The 16,983-nt window shown below is 51.3% G+C and overlaps 1 protein-coding gene across 4 annotated transcripts; it reads right to left on the reverse strand.

Annotated features, from left to right (window-relative positions):
* Positions 1-319: 319 nt before the first annotated feature.
* Positions 320-16,395, reverse strand: IRF4 (interferon regulatory factor 4). Of its 4 annotated transcripts, none has more exons than XM_005554181.5 (9): positions 16,340-16,395; positions 14,865-15,135; positions 13,248-13,434; positions 12,343-12,431; positions 11,539-11,680; positions 9,867-9,974; positions 7,115-7,468; positions 3,810-3,922; positions 320-1,485 (listed from the first exon to the last, which is right to left on the reverse strand). In XM_005554181.5, exons 2-9 carry the CDS (start codon positions 15,078-15,080, stop codon positions 1,342-1,344), a joined length of 1,353 nt encoding a protein of 450 aa, XP_005554238.1. In that variant the 5' UTR covers positions 15,081-15,135; positions 16,340-16,395; the 3' UTR covers positions 320-1,341. The 4 variants fall into 4 exon arrangements, with proteins under 4 accessions (XP_005554238.1, XP_005554237.1, XP_073895061.1 ...); XM_005554180.5 differs by having other exon boundaries at positions 11,539-11,683; XM_074038960.1 differs by lacking the exon at positions 9,867-9,974.
* Between the last annotated feature and the right edge of the window lie 588 nt (positions 16,396-16,983).

Genomic DNA, 16,983 nt, shown 5'->3' on the forward strand with positions numbered 1-16,983 from the left:
TCTATAAATAGATGCATTTGTAAAAAGCCAAGTAATTTTAAGACCCTGTCAAACTATAATTGGCCTGAGGAAGCACAGAACAGATGAAAGAAGCAGAAACAGCCCACTGGGTGTGCAGCTCCGCAGCCAGCTCCATCCTGCTTCCAGCGGCCGCTCCTGGCAGTGCTCGCCAGCCTGCGCGTCCCGGCTCCTCCTCCTTTAGTGTCACCGTGGCTGATCAGTGCACAGTCAAACAGACAGACGAGAGTGGCACAGAGGAGGGGAACAGACAGCTTAGTACTTGGACAGAAGGGCAACAGTTCAGGTAGTAAGATAAATGCTCCTTAACTTCTTCTTTATGAGAAGAATTTAACATTTCTAGAGAATGAGGGACAAAAAGACATAGAAACAAGAAAACTTAACCGTCACTTAGACATTACTCGATGGTAGGACAGACAAAAATGTCCCATCCAAGAGGAACTATCCTGTTTTTTGGCACAAGAAATTAGTAAGTTTACTAACTGACTTCCAGGGAAGGCCAAGGAGAGAAGCCCGTGGGAAGGAAGGCGGGGCAGAGGGGCCCACACCAGGAAACCACTGGCAGGTGGGGAAGGGGCCTCCCCCAGGCTACAGGCACAACTTCAGTCAAAGATTCCATTTCCTTCACTCCGCAAGTGTCCTCCACAAGAACTGCAGCTCCTACATACATTAATACATTTCTTCTATGTGTGAGGCTTCTTCCGTTTACACCTTACTTCCCTGAGAAATGGTACAGACTCGCCTGCAGTCATCGCTCCAGTCAGTGTCAACACTGAAAGGCAAGTGTTCTCAGTCCTCCAGCAAGACCTAGTCTACACCAAATTAAAGAACACATTTCAGCAAATGTAAACACATCACGGGGTCAGTTTTCACAGTGATCATCAATGATGGCAGTCTACAGAGCGCAAGAAGTGCAAAGCCACCTTCCTTTCGGAATAAGCTCATCTGCCAATCAGATGTCACTGATTTTCCACAGTTGTCTGGCGGCAATTCTCCTCAGCTACTGCACTGAAATCTTCACTTCTGAGTTCCTCAAAACAGCAAGAGGGCAGTCAACTGGATGCTTTCACTAAAGTCAAATATTTACAATGAAAATCGTCTGTGTTGGGTGGGTGCAGTGGCTCACACCTTAATCCCAGCTACCAGGGAGGCTGAGGCAGGAGAATCTCTTGAACCTGGGAGGCGGAGGTCGCAGTGAGCTGAGATCGTGTCACTGCACTCCGGCCTGGGAGACAGTGCAAGACCCTGTATCAAAAAAATAAAATAAAAAATAAAAATAGAAAAAAAAAAAAGGAAAAAGAAAACCACTCATCTTGACATTTTTCATTCTTGAATGGAGGAATGGCGGATAGATCTGTGGTAATCTTCTGGATTGCTGATGTGTTCCGGTAAATCGTAGCCCCTCAGGAAATGTCCACTGTTTTGTTGAGCAAAATAATATAATTGTCTGGCGAGCAGAGGTTCTACCTTTAATAAGAGATTTTTAAAAAGACATTACTGAGATATCCCGCAACTGGCTCACTATTAAACAGCACTCAGATTCTAAGCAGACAGTAACGTAAAGCCCAAAGTTACGTCCTAGAACACGTCAAAACATTTCATATATGGAGCCATCTAAAGAAGCAATTTTTTTGTTAGTCCTTCCATAGATCAACATGTAAAAAAACAGTCAAAGCTACTTAATTCTGGGTTAAAGATGTTACTTTTAAATCAGCTGCCACTTAAAATGTACATTTAACTAAAACTGAATCAAATCAAGTAAAGTGATTAAATGAAAAGGAAGTCTGAGGTAATCTGCAGGGTAATTTAGGCCAATGATTTTGTTTTTCCACAACTGCAGTTTGAAAGAAACAAGGGCTCATCCTGAATGATTTGATTTCTAGGTAATCGGTATCGTTCTAAACCAGAGGTAAAAGAAATAAAAAGTAAAGTTAAACAACAACAAAACTACTCTTGTGGAAAAAGAGAAGTTAACTGGCCTCAAATTTATCCCGTCTGGTTATTAGCATGAATCACGCTCACCAAAAAACAAAAACACCTTAACGTTCAGCTTTTCCTGAATTTACAGCATCTAAGGCAAGCTGAATGCTCTCCATCAATCACGATATTAAAGTCTATATTTTATATATAGCGACTTAAGCAAAACTCCTGAGTACCTGAAATGAATTAAATTAATAACTTTTAAAAGTGGAACTCATAGGTGTACATGTGTGTTTATTCATTTTACGGATCACACAGCCTCGTCTTCAGGATGACGGGATCATCTGGGGATCCATCTTTCCCTGACTTAGAGGACGGCAACTTCATCCAAGTCACCCTTAAAATTGGATTGATGTATAGCTGAGCTGATCATCAATTTCTTTTGTTTTCTTTTTTTTTTTTTTTTCTTGAGACAGAGCCTCACTCTGTCGCCCAGGCTGGAGTGCAGTGGTGCGATCTCGGCTCACTGCAACCTCTGACTCCTGGGTTCAAGTGATTCTCTTGCTTCAGCCTCCTGAGTAGCTGGGATTACAGGTGCGCACCACCACACCTGGCTAATTTTTGTATTTTTAGTAGAGGGGGGGTTTCACCATGTTGGTCAGGCTGGTCTCAAATTCCTGACCGCGTGATCCGCCCACGTGGGCCTCCCAAAGTGCTGGGATTACAGGCGTGAGCCACCGCACCTGGCCGATCATCAACTTCTTAAATGCTGCTTATCTATGCCAAGTTTATTTAGTCATTTAGCAATTCCTGCTGTTAACAACATATCAGTTATGATTTCAACAATCATAGCAATTGTTAAGTCAATCACTGGAGAGAACTCATGAGAAATCCTCAGTCTATGGGATTACACATTGGTTGGTGGGTTGGTCTTTGTTTTTAAAATCAAGAAGGGGGGTTGTATGTTCAAGATTAAACCATGTTTCATTTCAGTTCTCAATGAGAAACAGCATCAGAGCTACAATATGATGGGAATTTTGATGTTAGGGGTGTAAGTTTTACCTGGTATTGCTCACCATGCAAGCCCATTAATGATGCTTGCAAGTACATAGCAATGTGAAGTTTTCAAATTCAAAAGTCTTAAGGGTTCAAGATTCTGTTTTCCGTGGCAAATTAATGCTTCATGTCATCTATAGAAACCTTTTCTCATAAAAAAGAAAACTAACCCTAATCCTAACCCTAACCCTTTAGCATTACTTGCCACAGTTGAACCCATCTTGAACCACACTAGAGAATATTACGAGGGTCTGATTTACTTGCATTCCTTGAAAGATTCAGCCTCTTTCAAATATCATATGCCCAATAATTAAATAATTTCTAAAATTCCAGAAATAAAAGAGGTGCCAGGACACACATGCAGACCCACAAAATGCCTCCAGGGAATGGATAGTTTCCCATCTGGGAAAAGCTTTTCCACTGAATGAAGACCCACTAGCTAGACAGCATTCTTAGAGCCATCTTAGCATGGAGAATTTTAAAGGGCAGCTTTGACCATCAATCTTTTTCAATCCCTGTAAAATGGAAATATGACAACTTTCCTGAAAAATAAAAAAGATGGGGAGAGAGGCACCCTCCACTGAGGCTGTCCTCCCTGGGTCTTTGACGAGCAGATCTCAGGTCTGGGAGGAGCACATGGGTCCTCAGACTGTGCTGCTTGCTGGACCATGCTTCCTCCCTCATTAGTTTAAGGGTTACGCTTATTTTTCCAGGTCATTTGACATTTACTTTTCATTTGGGACTTTTCTAAATGAAACTCTGCCCTTTACAAAGAACAGGAAGCCACTATGGTGTGAGCGTAACTGAGGACTCACGTGAGCTGTGATGAGCTTCCTTTGCCTCTGAGGGTCTGGAAACTCCTCTCCGAAGCACAGAGTCACCTGGAATCGTGGCAGGGAGCGGCCGTGGTGAGCAAACGCTTGCAACTCTGTGGAAGCCCACAAGAAAAAGACCATGTTCAGAAACCCTCATCACCAAACACACAGGTTAAACAGGAAGCAAGAGCTTACTGTGATTCTGAACATGCAAGAGGAATGAGCCTTCTTTACTTCCCTGACTAGGGCTCTTGATGTGAACATCTCAGATACAAAATAGCATGTACGCTTTTTCCCCAGGGCCCTCGGTCTCCCTCGATGCTTCAAGAGGAACTAGTCGACAGCTAAAGCACACTGCTTTGCAGCACTGGGCCCACAAAGATTCAAAAGGTAGTAGACCGCAGTGAAGTTGGGAGATAAAGGACGAGAAACATAGTCACGCAATGGCAAAAGACTGATTTATGCCATGGACAAGTTTTCCTTTAAAAAATCAGAATGTTTTGACATCCTGGGATCATTTTAAAACCTCATCCCGTCCCTACAGAGCCCACACAATCCAGTGTCTGTGCTACTGCGGATATCCACGTAACTCAGGCACCACAGAAAACACGTAACATCAACGTGGTGACTAGCACCAGCCCTCGGCAGCTGAGTCCCGCTGTCACTGTGCCTGAACTGCGTGACTCTGACTAGACTCGTGCTTATCTCCAGGGACAGAACAGTAACTTGACCTGAGAAGGGGAGTGGGGCAGCCCCCGGCCTCCGGCTTGTGGATACGCACAAATACCTCCTGAAGCCACCACACCTACCCAAAAGATACGAAACGGACTGGAACATTGTTGGAAAGACGAGTGCCCATCCCCTGACTTTAGCCCATGCCCCCTCCCCGTACACAAGGCAAATCTTCTGCCTGTACCTACAATAAAATGTCAAGCCCGCAAAAGAAACCAGTTGACACAGGAGCTGCTAAAGCTTCTGCAGAACAGATGTGTCCCTATCAGACACACACCCTCGGGCCGTGCCCCGGGGCTGTCCCTAGTGCTGTGCAGACCTGAATAGGGAGATATCAGAGATCTCCACTGTTCTCTTCAACTGAACAGAAATTTCTAGCTAACTTACAGGACTGCTTGACTTCCTGCTTTTTTTTTTTTTTCCAGAATTCAAATCAAACCCAAATGACTTAGTCAGAATGTGTAAAACACATTCACACTGCCATGATCTGAGACTACACCTACACAGGCTAGTCAGAATGGCGAGGTGGCACAATTCTCTGAAAAAGCCTGCCTCCGACCCTAGATAACATGCGAGCGTTTGGTGGGAATCCTTAATTATGCAGACGCTGGTCGGCACGGCCGCAGTTTTTACGTTCACAGCAACCTCCTTGAACCTCAGCGAACACGTCGAGGTGAGAGGCTGCAGTGGGCACAGAGCACAGCCCTCGGTCACAGAGGAAGGAATGAAAACCAAGACCAGCTCTTGCGCACAGATTAATAGTAAGTTCTAGGCTTGCAAGTCCACAGCCCCAGGACACTCACAGGCGTCCGCCCCCGCCTGTGCCTTCTCTCACGCAGTGCACCTGTGACTCAGAGTGCACCTTCCAGCTCAGTCACCATGGGGGCTCCACCTCCCTAAAAACGCCTGGCAAGAGGCACTCAGAGAAGACAGTGCCCGTTCCTTGTGACACCTGCATTAGAAAGCCCTCACCTTGTGGCATCTTCCGAAACCACTGGCACCAAGGTCCAGAGTCTTCAGAAGTCCAGGCCCACTGGGCCTTAGCCTTCCTGCCCTGTGTCTTCCAGACCCCAAGGCAGACACAGCAGAGGCTGACGGGGGGTCTCCCCAGTCGCCCTTCAATTTCCTTGGTTTCCCCATGGACTCCACGCCCAACCCCAAGAAGGATGGGACCGCCCTGGCCGGGGACTGGGGATGGTGCTGCCCTTAGAATGAGAGGTGTCCAGCCCGAGGTGACTTCCTCACCTCGGGAACCTGCACAGTTCTCCCTCTTCCTATTGTCAGCCTCTGTGTGAAGCTTAGTTATCTTGTTATCTTTTTTTTTTTTGGCGGTGGGGGTGGGGGCCGGAATGGACTCTTGCTCTGTCCTGCGAACTGGAACACAATGGTGCCATCTCAGCTCACTGCAACCTCCGCCTCCCAGGCCTCAGCCTCCTGAGTAGCTGGGACGACAGGCGCGCACCACCACGCCCGGCTCATTTTTGTATCTCTGGTAGAAACGGGGTTTTGCCATGTTGGCCAGCCTGGTCTCGAACTCCTGGCCTCAACTGACCTGCCCGCCTCAGCCTCCCAAAAGTGCCGGGATTACAGGCGTGGGCCCCCGCACCCGGCCTGAAGCTTAGTTATCTAGGGACACATTTGCTTTGGGCACCAAAAGAAAATCTGGATGAGCTTACACAAATGTGGGCCACTTACGCCCAAAAGCAAGAGCACGTGTCCGCAGTGCCAGGGCAGAGGTGGGTCCTGTTTTTATTTTAAATAAGTGGAATGAAGAAGCACATTCAAGAAAAGGGGAGGCACAGGAAAAACCAAAGACACAGGAGTTTCTGAAGGGGCTCGAGAAGGAACAGGGCTGGGAAAAGGCGGAGGAAGAGTTGGCGGTGGGGTGGCAGGTAGAGCAACTCCCTCCCTCGTGGGAGGCTCCCTCCACCTGGACGGCCACACGAAGCCTGGGAGGAAGCCCAGCGGGACAGGGCCAGGGGCTTCACAGAAGCCAGCCAGAGCTTCACTGAATGGTCATGAAATCCAAGGGAGAGAAACAAAACTCACTGGTTCTGAAAACTATGCTTAGAAACGTTCGTATCACAGAGCCCACTCATAGCACTCTCCTGTAACTTCTCCCGTGCAGAACCAGTACAGTCCGCTCCACCCTCCGTCTCACTCGTGGGGCGGCATCTGCATGAGGGTGACCCCTCTCACAACCAAGAATGTTAACAATATGCTTCTAACCTTTATGATTTTTCTGGGAATCTGAAAAGAGCCGTCACATCAGCAGACGTGTTTGTTGAGATCACAGTGCAATAAAACAGAACTGTGTTAAGAGGTGACTGTTGAAAACCAGAATTGCAAGAGTACAGCCTGAGCCACCGTCCACCTGGACCATCTGATCCGCACTCTCTGCCCTCAACGGAGCCAGACAGAAGATCTCTACTGGGGCCGAGCCCCAAGCCCGGTGGGCGCCGGAGTCAACAGGAGGAAGACCTCAGCCTGGGGTGAGAGGGACCCTGTCGTTTCCGACCCCTGTGGCAGGCGGGCCATCACCACCTCCGTTCTAACAGAATGAAGTGCCTCACCTGACAAAAACTGCTGCGTGTCAAAGAGCTTGCAGGTCTGGTCTCTCTCCAGCTTGTTGGGCCTGTCGCTGCACAGCGCCAGGGGCCCGTCCCAGTAGATCCGGCTCTGGCAGAGTCTTTTCGCGTAGAGCCCGTCGGGGGCCATCCAGAGGACCACGCCCCTCTCTAGGTGGCCCAGCAGCTTCTCAATGTTCTTCCTCTGGCCATTGTCCTCTGGGTAGGGGAACAGGACCTGGTCCAGGTTGCTGGCGTCGTAAGTATGTCCATGGGAGATCCGGCAGCCCTCGGGGCTGGACGTGGTCAGCTCCTTCACGAGGATTTCCCGGTAGTACAGGCAGATGTGCAGCCGGCAGTCTGCAAACACAGAGCTCCGGGGTCAGTGCTGGGGGCCAAGGACACCAGCTTGAGGCCAGCGACTCCACAGAGCCAAGCACCTGCGGTGGAACTCTACTGTCCCACAGGCTCTGTGGAGGAACAAAAGGTTCTGGCGTGCAGGAGGCCTGGGAGACGCCACATGCCCTGCTTCCCCCCGAGATCAACACTTAGAGAAATCCCGTGGAAAAAACCCATTTAATTCGTCTAAACCAGCATATTTCAAACGTATGTGGCCACAGACTCTTTTTGGAAGGGACGAGTGTGTCTTTCATTAATTTTCTGGAAAAGTAAGTTGAATTCAGGTTATAGATCATCACCATTAAGAACTTACTAAGTCTTATTGTGAACGATGCTGATGATAGTGGTGATGACATTTAAGTCATGTGTCACTGAATGAAAATTCATCTTTAAGCAAATCAGTTTTTGCTTTGGTAAGAAATGAACCCTAAGTTTAATTTCTACTAGCAAAAAATATGACGGTGTTTCAGAAAGAAGCAAGTCTGTCCACAAACCTGAAAGGTCCTCAAAATAATAATATGACATCATTTAGGTAAAAGCAAGTGTGTGTGTGTGTGTGTGTGTGTGTATACATATATGTAAGTTATACATATAATTAGGTGCTTATTTATGTCTACATAGTTTATATATAAACATACACACACATATACACATTAAAGGGTAAGTACTAAGGCCTTAATGGTGATTTCTGGGTGGTGGAATGTGACGTTTTTATTTTCCATTCTTGTTTTTCTGATTTTTAAATTAGTTTTCCACACTGGATATGTGATGTTTTTATCACAAAATTAATTCTTGTGAAAAGAAAGAAATTAATGAGAAAAATGCTCTAAAAGTTCATGTAAAGTCTGCTGAAATTCCCACTGGGCTTTGTGTTTAAGTTTGAAAAGAACCCTAAAACTCTCTGAAACTTTAAACAAGATGAATCCATTTACAAACGTTTGGCTGATTTCAGAAACCTCTTTGAAACATCGCCCATGAGTTGAAAGAACCAAGCTAGGTTTGCATAAGCTCCTCAGCCAGGCTGCAGGGGAGCGGCACAGACAGGGGCAGTCGCCACTGGGAACTGTATGGGACCCCACAATCAGTGGGAATCACAGTTCTCTAACAAATGTGCTCATGGCTGATAATTAATCTGTATTATGCATACCAAAAAAAAAAAAAAAAGAAACCCACAAAACTGTCTTATTCCTCAATAGCAGGTTTTGAGACTTAACCCACATCACTGTCTCAATTCTCTGCTTCAACACATGGAGAACGAGTCAGACAGTGCGCCCCAAAGAGAGTGGGTGTTGGCCATTCGAGGTGATTCTCGGGGCAGGTTTCATTTCATTTAATGTCATCAGAAATCACGAGGTTGCAGAGATATAAATAGCTGTTTATTTCCTACTCTTCAGGCACCCACACAAGTCTTAGGTGTTCAAGAAAAGGGTTTGAAAGTTTCTAAAAACAAACACAAGCCTTCCTGCTCAGAAGCACCTCCTCCCAAAGGGCATCCTCGGTACTCACGAGCATCTCAGAAAAAAAGGTGCAAGCCTCATTCAGAACTAGAAAGAGCGGGCAGGTAAAACTCCAGCCCCCGTGTGCAGCCGTAGTGCCACAACTCTCGTCTCCCTGAAACCTTCAGAATTCAGTTAGTATTTTTCATCACTGATTTTTAAAGATGCCAAAGGGCATGATGAGAATTCCAAACCTTAAAAACAATCCAAAATATTATCTAAAAAATGAATAGACATATAGCACATATGCTTGGCAAGTCTAAGGGTGCCTTTTTTACAACAGGTAAGATCTCTATGATGCAGGACTTTTTTTTTTTTTTTTTTAAATAAAACTTAAAAATCAGGTTGAATCCATATTTGTTTGCAAGCGATATGAAAGACCAAAATGTGTATTACTTTTAGGCATATGTCATCGAGGGACCAGAACTAATGTCCCCAGGGAGCAGAGGAGGAGGACTCATTTATGGCTCAACCCGGAAGGACGATCAGCCTCTCCAAATGACGAGCCCTTCCACACTTCCGCACGGAGAATGCTGGCTGGAGAGGGGCCCTTGGTAAAGGAAACTGGAGTGTTTGCACATTCCTGGAAATTCGGAGAGGTGCCAGTGACGAAGCCAGAACGACTCCATTCAAGCCAGTGGCTGAAACTGTCAGCAGAACCACAAGCAGTGATGCTGGGTCTTTCCAATGGTGCTCCTAGTTCACTCTGGTCACCTCATGCACAGGATGTGTCCACATCTACTCCAGACCCCAGGGGGAGCAAAGCAAGTGTCTAAAGTCCCATTGAATCTGCCCAAAGATGACAGAGCTGGCGGCAGCAGCCGGCCTCCTGCGGTGCCTCCAGAACCAAACCCTGCACTCACCTGAGAGCGCCAAGGCTTCGGCAGACCTTATGCTTGGCTCTGTGGGGATTCCTGGAGCCTGGGACTCAGGTGGGGCACAAGCATAAAAGGTTCCTGTCACCTGGCAACCTGCATTTGCAAATAAAAGTCAGATGATGTCTAGACAGAGAGTCCGACGCACTGCAGGGCTTCCTGGGGTGTGTGTGTGAAGCCTGGGAAGGAAGGGGCTGGCGCCCAGTCACCTTCCCGCCCACTCCCAGCACCAGCGACTAGCAGGGCACACTCTTGTGAGGCAAAGACGAGCCGGAGACCAGCTGGAAAACCAAAGCTGAGGGAGAAACGAGCCAGTGCGTGGCTTTGAAAGGAATCTTGGAGCGCTCTCTCTGTAACTGACCCACAGGGAGGCTGAGGCTCAGAGACAGATGACGTGATTTGTCCTTGTTCACAAAGTGAGTTCACAACAGAGCTGAGAGTTCAGGTCCACTTGAGTTTGTGCCAAAGGGCGCAATTTAAAAAGTAACAAATTGTTTAGTCCATGTTTATTTTGCTTGTCTCTTGTGGGCTGGGAGAAGACTGAACCATGTTCCTGAAGACAATGTTGTAGGAAACATGAATGGAGGAAGAATGTGGCATAGAACACCTGATCTTACTGCCGCTTCATTTACTGTTACCAATGCTTCAAGACAGGTCTCTACCTATTCCATCACTTTACACAATTCTAGGCATCGCCTCTTTCCCATGGTCACTAATTCCACAGAGCCAGAGCACTGAACACAAGTCTGAATTTCAGGAACTAGTTTTATGTCAGCCGCTTCCTCCACTATCATATTGGAAATCAGCCCTTGCTACAAATCCCTCTTGAAAAGCCAATCCCACTGAATTCTGGGCTTTTTTGTGAACGTGCCACTCCATACAAACATTAAATAGCGGTACACCTCTTCACTACCTGCAGCCAAGGATAACCTGAACGTGACTGGGGGAAAAAAGGCCAAATTGCAAAGGAACAAATATTCCTAAAACATCCAAAGGGTTCAATGTGTTGACCCATCTCAGGACTTCTATTTAAGTAACTAACTAAAAAGTCCTGAAAGCCTGAGTTGCAGCATTGTGAGATTCTCTCTGCACCTAGCTAATGAGTGCTTCTGCGGATGGAGCTTATTTTGATATCTGGGGAACTCCTGAGGGCAGGGGACCGCATCTAATCCAGAATCAGGAGTCTCTCTGGGACCCAGTGGTAGGTAGGCACCTGTAGAGACGTTTTATGTGTTTGCCCATGGTATTTTTCCATTCCTTTTTTAGCATCACCTCTAATACCAACAATAGCAACAATGAACACACCACTATTCGAGAGAAACATACCAGCTCAGTAATCTCCCAGCATCCCTACTTATTATCTACGAGCTTCCACGATCTCTTCTATATATAAAAAGTGCGGGACTGTTTTCCACTTCCTGGGGTGATCTCTGTGGCGTTTAAATAAGAGCCCATGAAGGGCAGTGCCTAGCATGGATCCTGACAGTAACCTTGGCTGTGGGATGCCACCATCCCACAGGACTGAGAAAACCCTCCTCTTCCCTGAGCTGCACACGCAGCCTCCAAGAAGGGGAAAGAGCTTTGGTGCTGCCTAGGACAGACCAGGATTCACCGTGGCCCATGGCCAAATCAGCAGTTAGTTCCCTGGTAACCTCCTTACCATTTTCACAAGCTGGGCCTTGCCAGTGGTGGCCGCGGGGTCCGAACGTTACGGGACATTGGTACGGGATTTCCGGGTGCGGCTGATCTGGGACATAGTCCCTCCAGCTTCGGTCAAGGGATGGCATCACGTAGTTGTGAACCTGCTAAAGGAGCACAGGAGAGGCTGAGATAAGAAGCACTGGCATTGAGACGGTGGGTAGGGGGGTGCTCTTATAGCCTCCAGACTCCTAAGGGAATCCCTTATTAGGCTGACAGCCGAAGAATTTTATCATCCAAAAAGACTGGAGGGAATCGTTCATCACACTAGGTGGAAACACCACGGAGGATCATAAAGGACAATGGAGACACTTGTGCTGTTTCATGTAAAGCTTCATCATATGGCTAAACCTGGCACCAAAAGTACCACAGGGGAATTTGCCTTCTTTTACCCACCAAAGTGGATGAAACAAGGCTGTCATTCACATCAAGAAAGCCTGAAGAGATCAGCTGCCCTGTGGTTTCACATGATAAGGCACTACTTCCAAAATCTTCCACTTCCACAAAAGAGCTGTTTCCCAGAAGACCTGAGGAGCACATTCCAGCAGGCAGACACGCCCAAGCCTCCCCTACTTAAGACCCACACCAATGGCAGTGCCGTGTGGAAAGAGAGGCATTCGTTCAGTGACCTGGGGTTTCTCTGGGCGGTTGGACCAGCGACAGCAAATGGCAAGTTCTGCTGTCTGGGCTGCTGTGGTTCTCTGGCCACGTGGGCAGCTGGCCCGCACAGCCTCGCCCTCAGGGAGCCCAGTGCCCTCCCCCATACCTGGGCTGGGAGCGAGGGGTAAGGCGTTGTCATGGTGTAGGGGTGGCTCATGGACATCTGCGGGTCCTCCAGGGTGAGCTGCTTGGCTCCTACATGTTTGGGGAAAAGGGAAATGGCACAAAGTAAAAACAGGAACTGACCTAACTAAATGTCAAATCTTGTAAAAATACCTGAGCATTTAATTCTTAGAATGCATAACACGGTGTTGACAAATAAGGTATTTTTCAGCAACTCCCTTGGGAAGTTATTTGTTCATGCTATTAAACTGGTTTTTTTCTGCAAGGTCTGAGTTGTACAGGACAGGCAGAGAAATACAGGACCGATGGCATGCGAATGTGCCTTGTGACATGAAGGACCCCGCCAGCCAGATGTTTCCCAAGCGAGGTCACCTGAAGGATCTGTTCGAGATGCAGATTCCTGGGCTCTCTTCCAGACACACTGGTCAGAATCTTGAAAAGAAGGGTCCAGGAATCTGACTTTTAATAAGCACCTCAGTTGACCATGTTACACTTTAAAAGTTGACCGTTTTATTACCATGAATGGTAATGAGATATTCCACTCATTACCCCTCTTCTGCAAAATAGTTACTCACTAAAGACTATTAGATAAGTAAATTTTAACAAGTTATCCAGGTTTCTTTTTTTCTTTTTTTTTGAAAGACTAACTGGAAAACACATATTCAATGCACACACACCCCCATACACGCTGAGGCATACAGTGTGATTAATTCCCCTATGCTAAACATCACAGGAACTTCAGCCTGTGACCCACATAACCCAGGCAGGGAGGCCGAGCCTCACTGTGAGGCAGAAGGCAGGCTAGAAAGTGATGCTCAGAATGAAGTTAAGGTGCCTCAAGGATCTGGCTGCCTCTGTTCTGTGACCCAAATTCAGGAAAGCCCCTACCTTTTTTGGCTCCCTCAGGAACAATCCTGTACACTTTGTACGGGTCCGAGATGTCCAGCTGGCTCCGCTCAACCAGTTCCTCAAAGTCATTGCTCTTGTTCAGAGCACATCGTAAACGAGTCTTCCAGGTAGGAGGGTCCGGCTTGTCGATGCCTTCTCGGAACTTTCCTTTAAATAGCGCCCAAGCCTGGTGGGAAAGAATGAAGAGCATGCAAAGTCAAAATACAGGTCTGGTTTATTAGTTTTCTTTTTGGAGACACAGTCCTGCTCTGTCACCCAGGCTAAAGTACAGTGGCACGATGATAGCTCACCGCGGCATCCTGAGTTCTAGGGATTCTCCTATCTCAGCCTCTAGAGTAGCTGGGCCCTGGGCCTACAGGTGTTCACCACCACACCTGGCTAATTTATTTTTATGATTATTTTCTGCAGAGACAGGGTCTCACTGTATTGCACAGGCATCCTTCCACCTCATCTTCCCAAAGTGCTGGGATGACAGGTGTGAGCCACCATGCTAAACCCAAAAGACAGATCTTTTGTAAGGAATCTTGAAATTGTATTTCTAAAAGAAAGAATGGTACGTAGGTCCTTCAGATTTACACCGTTGCTCAAAATGTAAACTGAAAGACCCCAACTATCCTCTAGGAAAATGATTTTCCATCTTGGACCCTATCACCGCCAAGCCGAAGACACATTTTCTGGGTATTTAGAAAAGGCAGAGTGAGATGCGGAGGCTCCTTGAGGGGGCTCTACCCACCCAGTGTCTGAGGTGTGCCTGCCTAGGACTCAGGACAGCTGTGGTGTGAGCTGCCGCCCACAGGAGACATCTGGAAGGCCGCACAGCTGAGGCACTCAGGGCAAATTCAGACCAAATTCCCGGAGGAAGTCCCCTTCCCCTGCTCCGCCCGCAGGTGGGGGCTGGGCCCAGACGCACGGTTCTCTGGGTAAACTGCCTCAGGGGAAACCAGTCCTAACCGGGACACAGGTGTGTGCGCAAAGGGCAAGGGAGACAGATCTAGACGGAGGCCCTGAGTTCTAGAGCGATGGGGGAGGTCTCCAGAGACTTGGAAAGAGAGAGACAGAGACACACACAGAGAGAAAGACAGAGGTGGAAGTTCCCGCAGAGCTAACAGGAGAGAGAAGAGAGGCTGACCTCAGGAAACACATGCAGAGAGAGACTCAGAGAAAAGCAGCGAAAGAGAAACAGAGACAGACGCGGTGAGAGAGACGAGCACAGGCGCGAACGCGCCGCGAGAGACGGAGACCCACTGATGCAGGAGGCAGACAGGAATCCGGGGAAGCGTGGGAGGCTTGCGTGGACACCGGAACACACAGACGAACAACCAAAACCCTCGGGCCTTGGACTGCCCTTCCCCAGGCCCAGCCTCCAGGGGTTCCCCTGCAGGCTCCCCGCGCTCAGGCCTGGCGCCGGCTCCCGTCCCCCCAGGAGCCCAGAGGCCTCCTCTCCTCCTCCCGTGGCTCAGGCGGTGCCACCCGGTGCTTCCGCTGCCCGCCGGTCCGCCCCGGGGGTGCCCTGGGCTCGCCGCGGAGTGGGCGCCGGACCCGGGCTCTACCCCCGGACCCTCCCCTGCGCCCCCGCCGGCTCCCGAAGCCGGAGACCTTGAAGAGCGCGGCGTCCTCCTCGCGGTTGTAGTCCTGCTTGCCCGCGTGCTTCCAGGGGATGCGGAAGATGCTCTTCTCCTCGTTCTCCCACACCAGCCCGGGGTACTTGCCGCTGTCGATCTGGTCGATCAGCCACTGGCGGAGCTTCCCGTTGCCGCAGCTCACCGCGCTCATGCCGAACTCTGCGCCTCGGCCGCTGCCCTCCAGGTTCATGCCCCGCGTGCCGTCCGCGCCCGCGCCCGGGGTGCTCCGCCCGCTCTGCTCTGCTCTGCGGGGAGGACAGCGGCCCTTCAGCCACGGGGCGCAGCGCGCCGGGACCCCGCCGACCCGTGTCGGTGCCCCTGAGGCCCCGGAGTCTCTGAGGCTGCGAAGCGCGCGCGCCGCGTCAGGGTCGTCGAGGCCCCGGAAGAAGGCACCTTCGCGGCTGGCCCGGGCGCATCCCCTGGGCGGGCACAGCCGTCCGCCTTCCGAGCTCGGCCCCCGCGAAGGCCCCTGCCCGCGGCTCCACCTGTGCGCTCCTGGGACGCACCCGCGGCCCAAAGGCTCCCGACACACGCCGCTGGTTTTGCACACTCTGCCCTCCAGCCGCCCCCCCGGCCCCCCGTCCGCACTCACTGGTAGCTCTGGCTTCTCTTCGCTCACTCCCAAACCGTTTCAGCCCCTTCCCCGCGACTCTGTCGCTTTCCACGCCCCGGGACCTCGCCTGCGGCCGGGCGTTCCAGGGGCGCAGCACCAGGTTCCTCCACCCTCCGCTTTCTCTGCTCGCACCCAGACCCTTCGCCCCGAACAGGACCCCATCCCTGCCCAGCCAGCGAGGACCGAGCGGGCTGCAAACAAGTGGCGGCGACGCGGGGGCTGCAGCCCAGTGGCGGGGGATTCCGAGGGTAGAGCGCCCGCGCGACCCCGGAGCAGGCCCGGGAGAGCGGAGCCGGGGAGGCAGGGACCGCGCCAGGCCGCCTGGGCCACCGCACGCCGGGCTCGGGGCGACCCAAGCGTGGAGCGCGTCCTCCTCCTGCCCTGGCGGGCGAGCGCCGCGCTGGAGGCCGCGGTGAGTTTGGGCCCCTTGGGAACGGAGAGCAGGGGAAGGAGCTTCGGACCGGGGTCCACAGGCTCGGCGCTGTTTCTCGCGGGCAATTGTGCCGTCTCGCGTGGGTGCCTTGGACGGCCCCGCCTCAGCCACTCCCGGGCCCGGCAGTCCCGTTAGCTCCTCCCGTCCAGCCTGTGGCGACCCCAGCGCGGGAGCGGGGAGAGCGGACGGGGCTCGGGCCGCGCTCCGGGAGGTGGGAGGTGGGAGGCGGGCCCTGGAGCCCCAGGTTCGGCGCGGATCGGGGGGAGTCGGGGCTCCGGGACCGGGCGCGCTCCCTTCCCGCCCCGAAGCCGGGTACCCTGAGCTGCCCTCGAGATGGAACCTGCGGCTCGCGGTGCCCTGTGGCATCCGCCTCGCACCCTCCTCCGGCCGCCTCCAGCCTTACCTCGCGCTGGACTCGGAGCTGAGGGCAGCGGTGGGTCGAGCCCGAGCGGTGGAACTGAGAGCGCGAGGTGGGAAAGAGGAACTTTATAGAACTGTCCGGGGCGGGGCCTGGGGCGGGGCGGGCGGCGGGGCCGGGGCCGCGGGTTGGAGCCGGGCCGGGCGGGGGAGCGCGGGACCAGCGTGAGTCCTGGGGTTCCCGGTCCTGGGCGACCCCCGCGCCCCCCGGAGAGCGCACCCCCGCCCCGCTCCGGGGACTGTCGCTCGGGCCGTTGCCCGCGAAGGGCGAGGGGCGAGGTGCGACGTGCGAGTCTCGCCTTTGCCCCGGGAGCTCCGGAGGCCGCTCCGTCACCCACGACAGCGAACGGCGGCGACGTGGCCGGGGCGGGAGACGGGGGCGGGAGTCCGGTGCGAAGGGGCCTCGGCTTTGCAGAGCGCGGAGCCCAAGGCGGAGGAGGGTCCACGTGGAGCTGGAGTGGAGGCTGCGGGGGCGCCTGGCGAGGCCGCACCGAGAACCTGCCCCTCCGCGGCGCTGGGAGAACGTCGCACTCGCTAAAAATAAATAGGAAATGCCCGGCTCCCTCGAGCTGTCAAGCTTGATTCAAACACTGTCTGCGCGCCTGCCACGCTTACATCCCTTCGCATCTA

The sequence above is a fragment of the Macaca fascicularis genome, chromosome 4, assembly GCF_037993035.2.
Source record: "Macaca fascicularis isolate 582-1 chromosome 4, T2T-MFA8v1.1".
NCBI classification, from domain to species: domain Eukaryota; kingdom Metazoa; phylum Chordata; class Mammalia; order Primates; family Cercopithecidae; genus Macaca; species Macaca fascicularis.

What these genes read in the sequence shown, in the direction of transcription:
- IRF4 (XM_005554180.5), bottom strand. Translation starts at nt 15,080, where the DNA reads ATGAACCTGGAGGGCAGCGGCCGAGGCGCAGAGTTCGGCATGAGCGCG. An exon ending in CGAAGCCTTGGCGCTCTCAG is followed by an intron (nt 7,469 to 9,866) that starts GTGAGTGCAGGG and finishes CTGTGTTTGCAG; the next exon opens with ACTGCCGGCTGCACATCTGC. An exon ending in GGAAGCTCATCACAGCTCAC is followed by an intron (nt 1,486 to 3,809) that starts GTGAGTCCTCAG and finishes CTCTTATTAAAG; the next exon opens with GTAGAACCTCTGCTCGCCAG.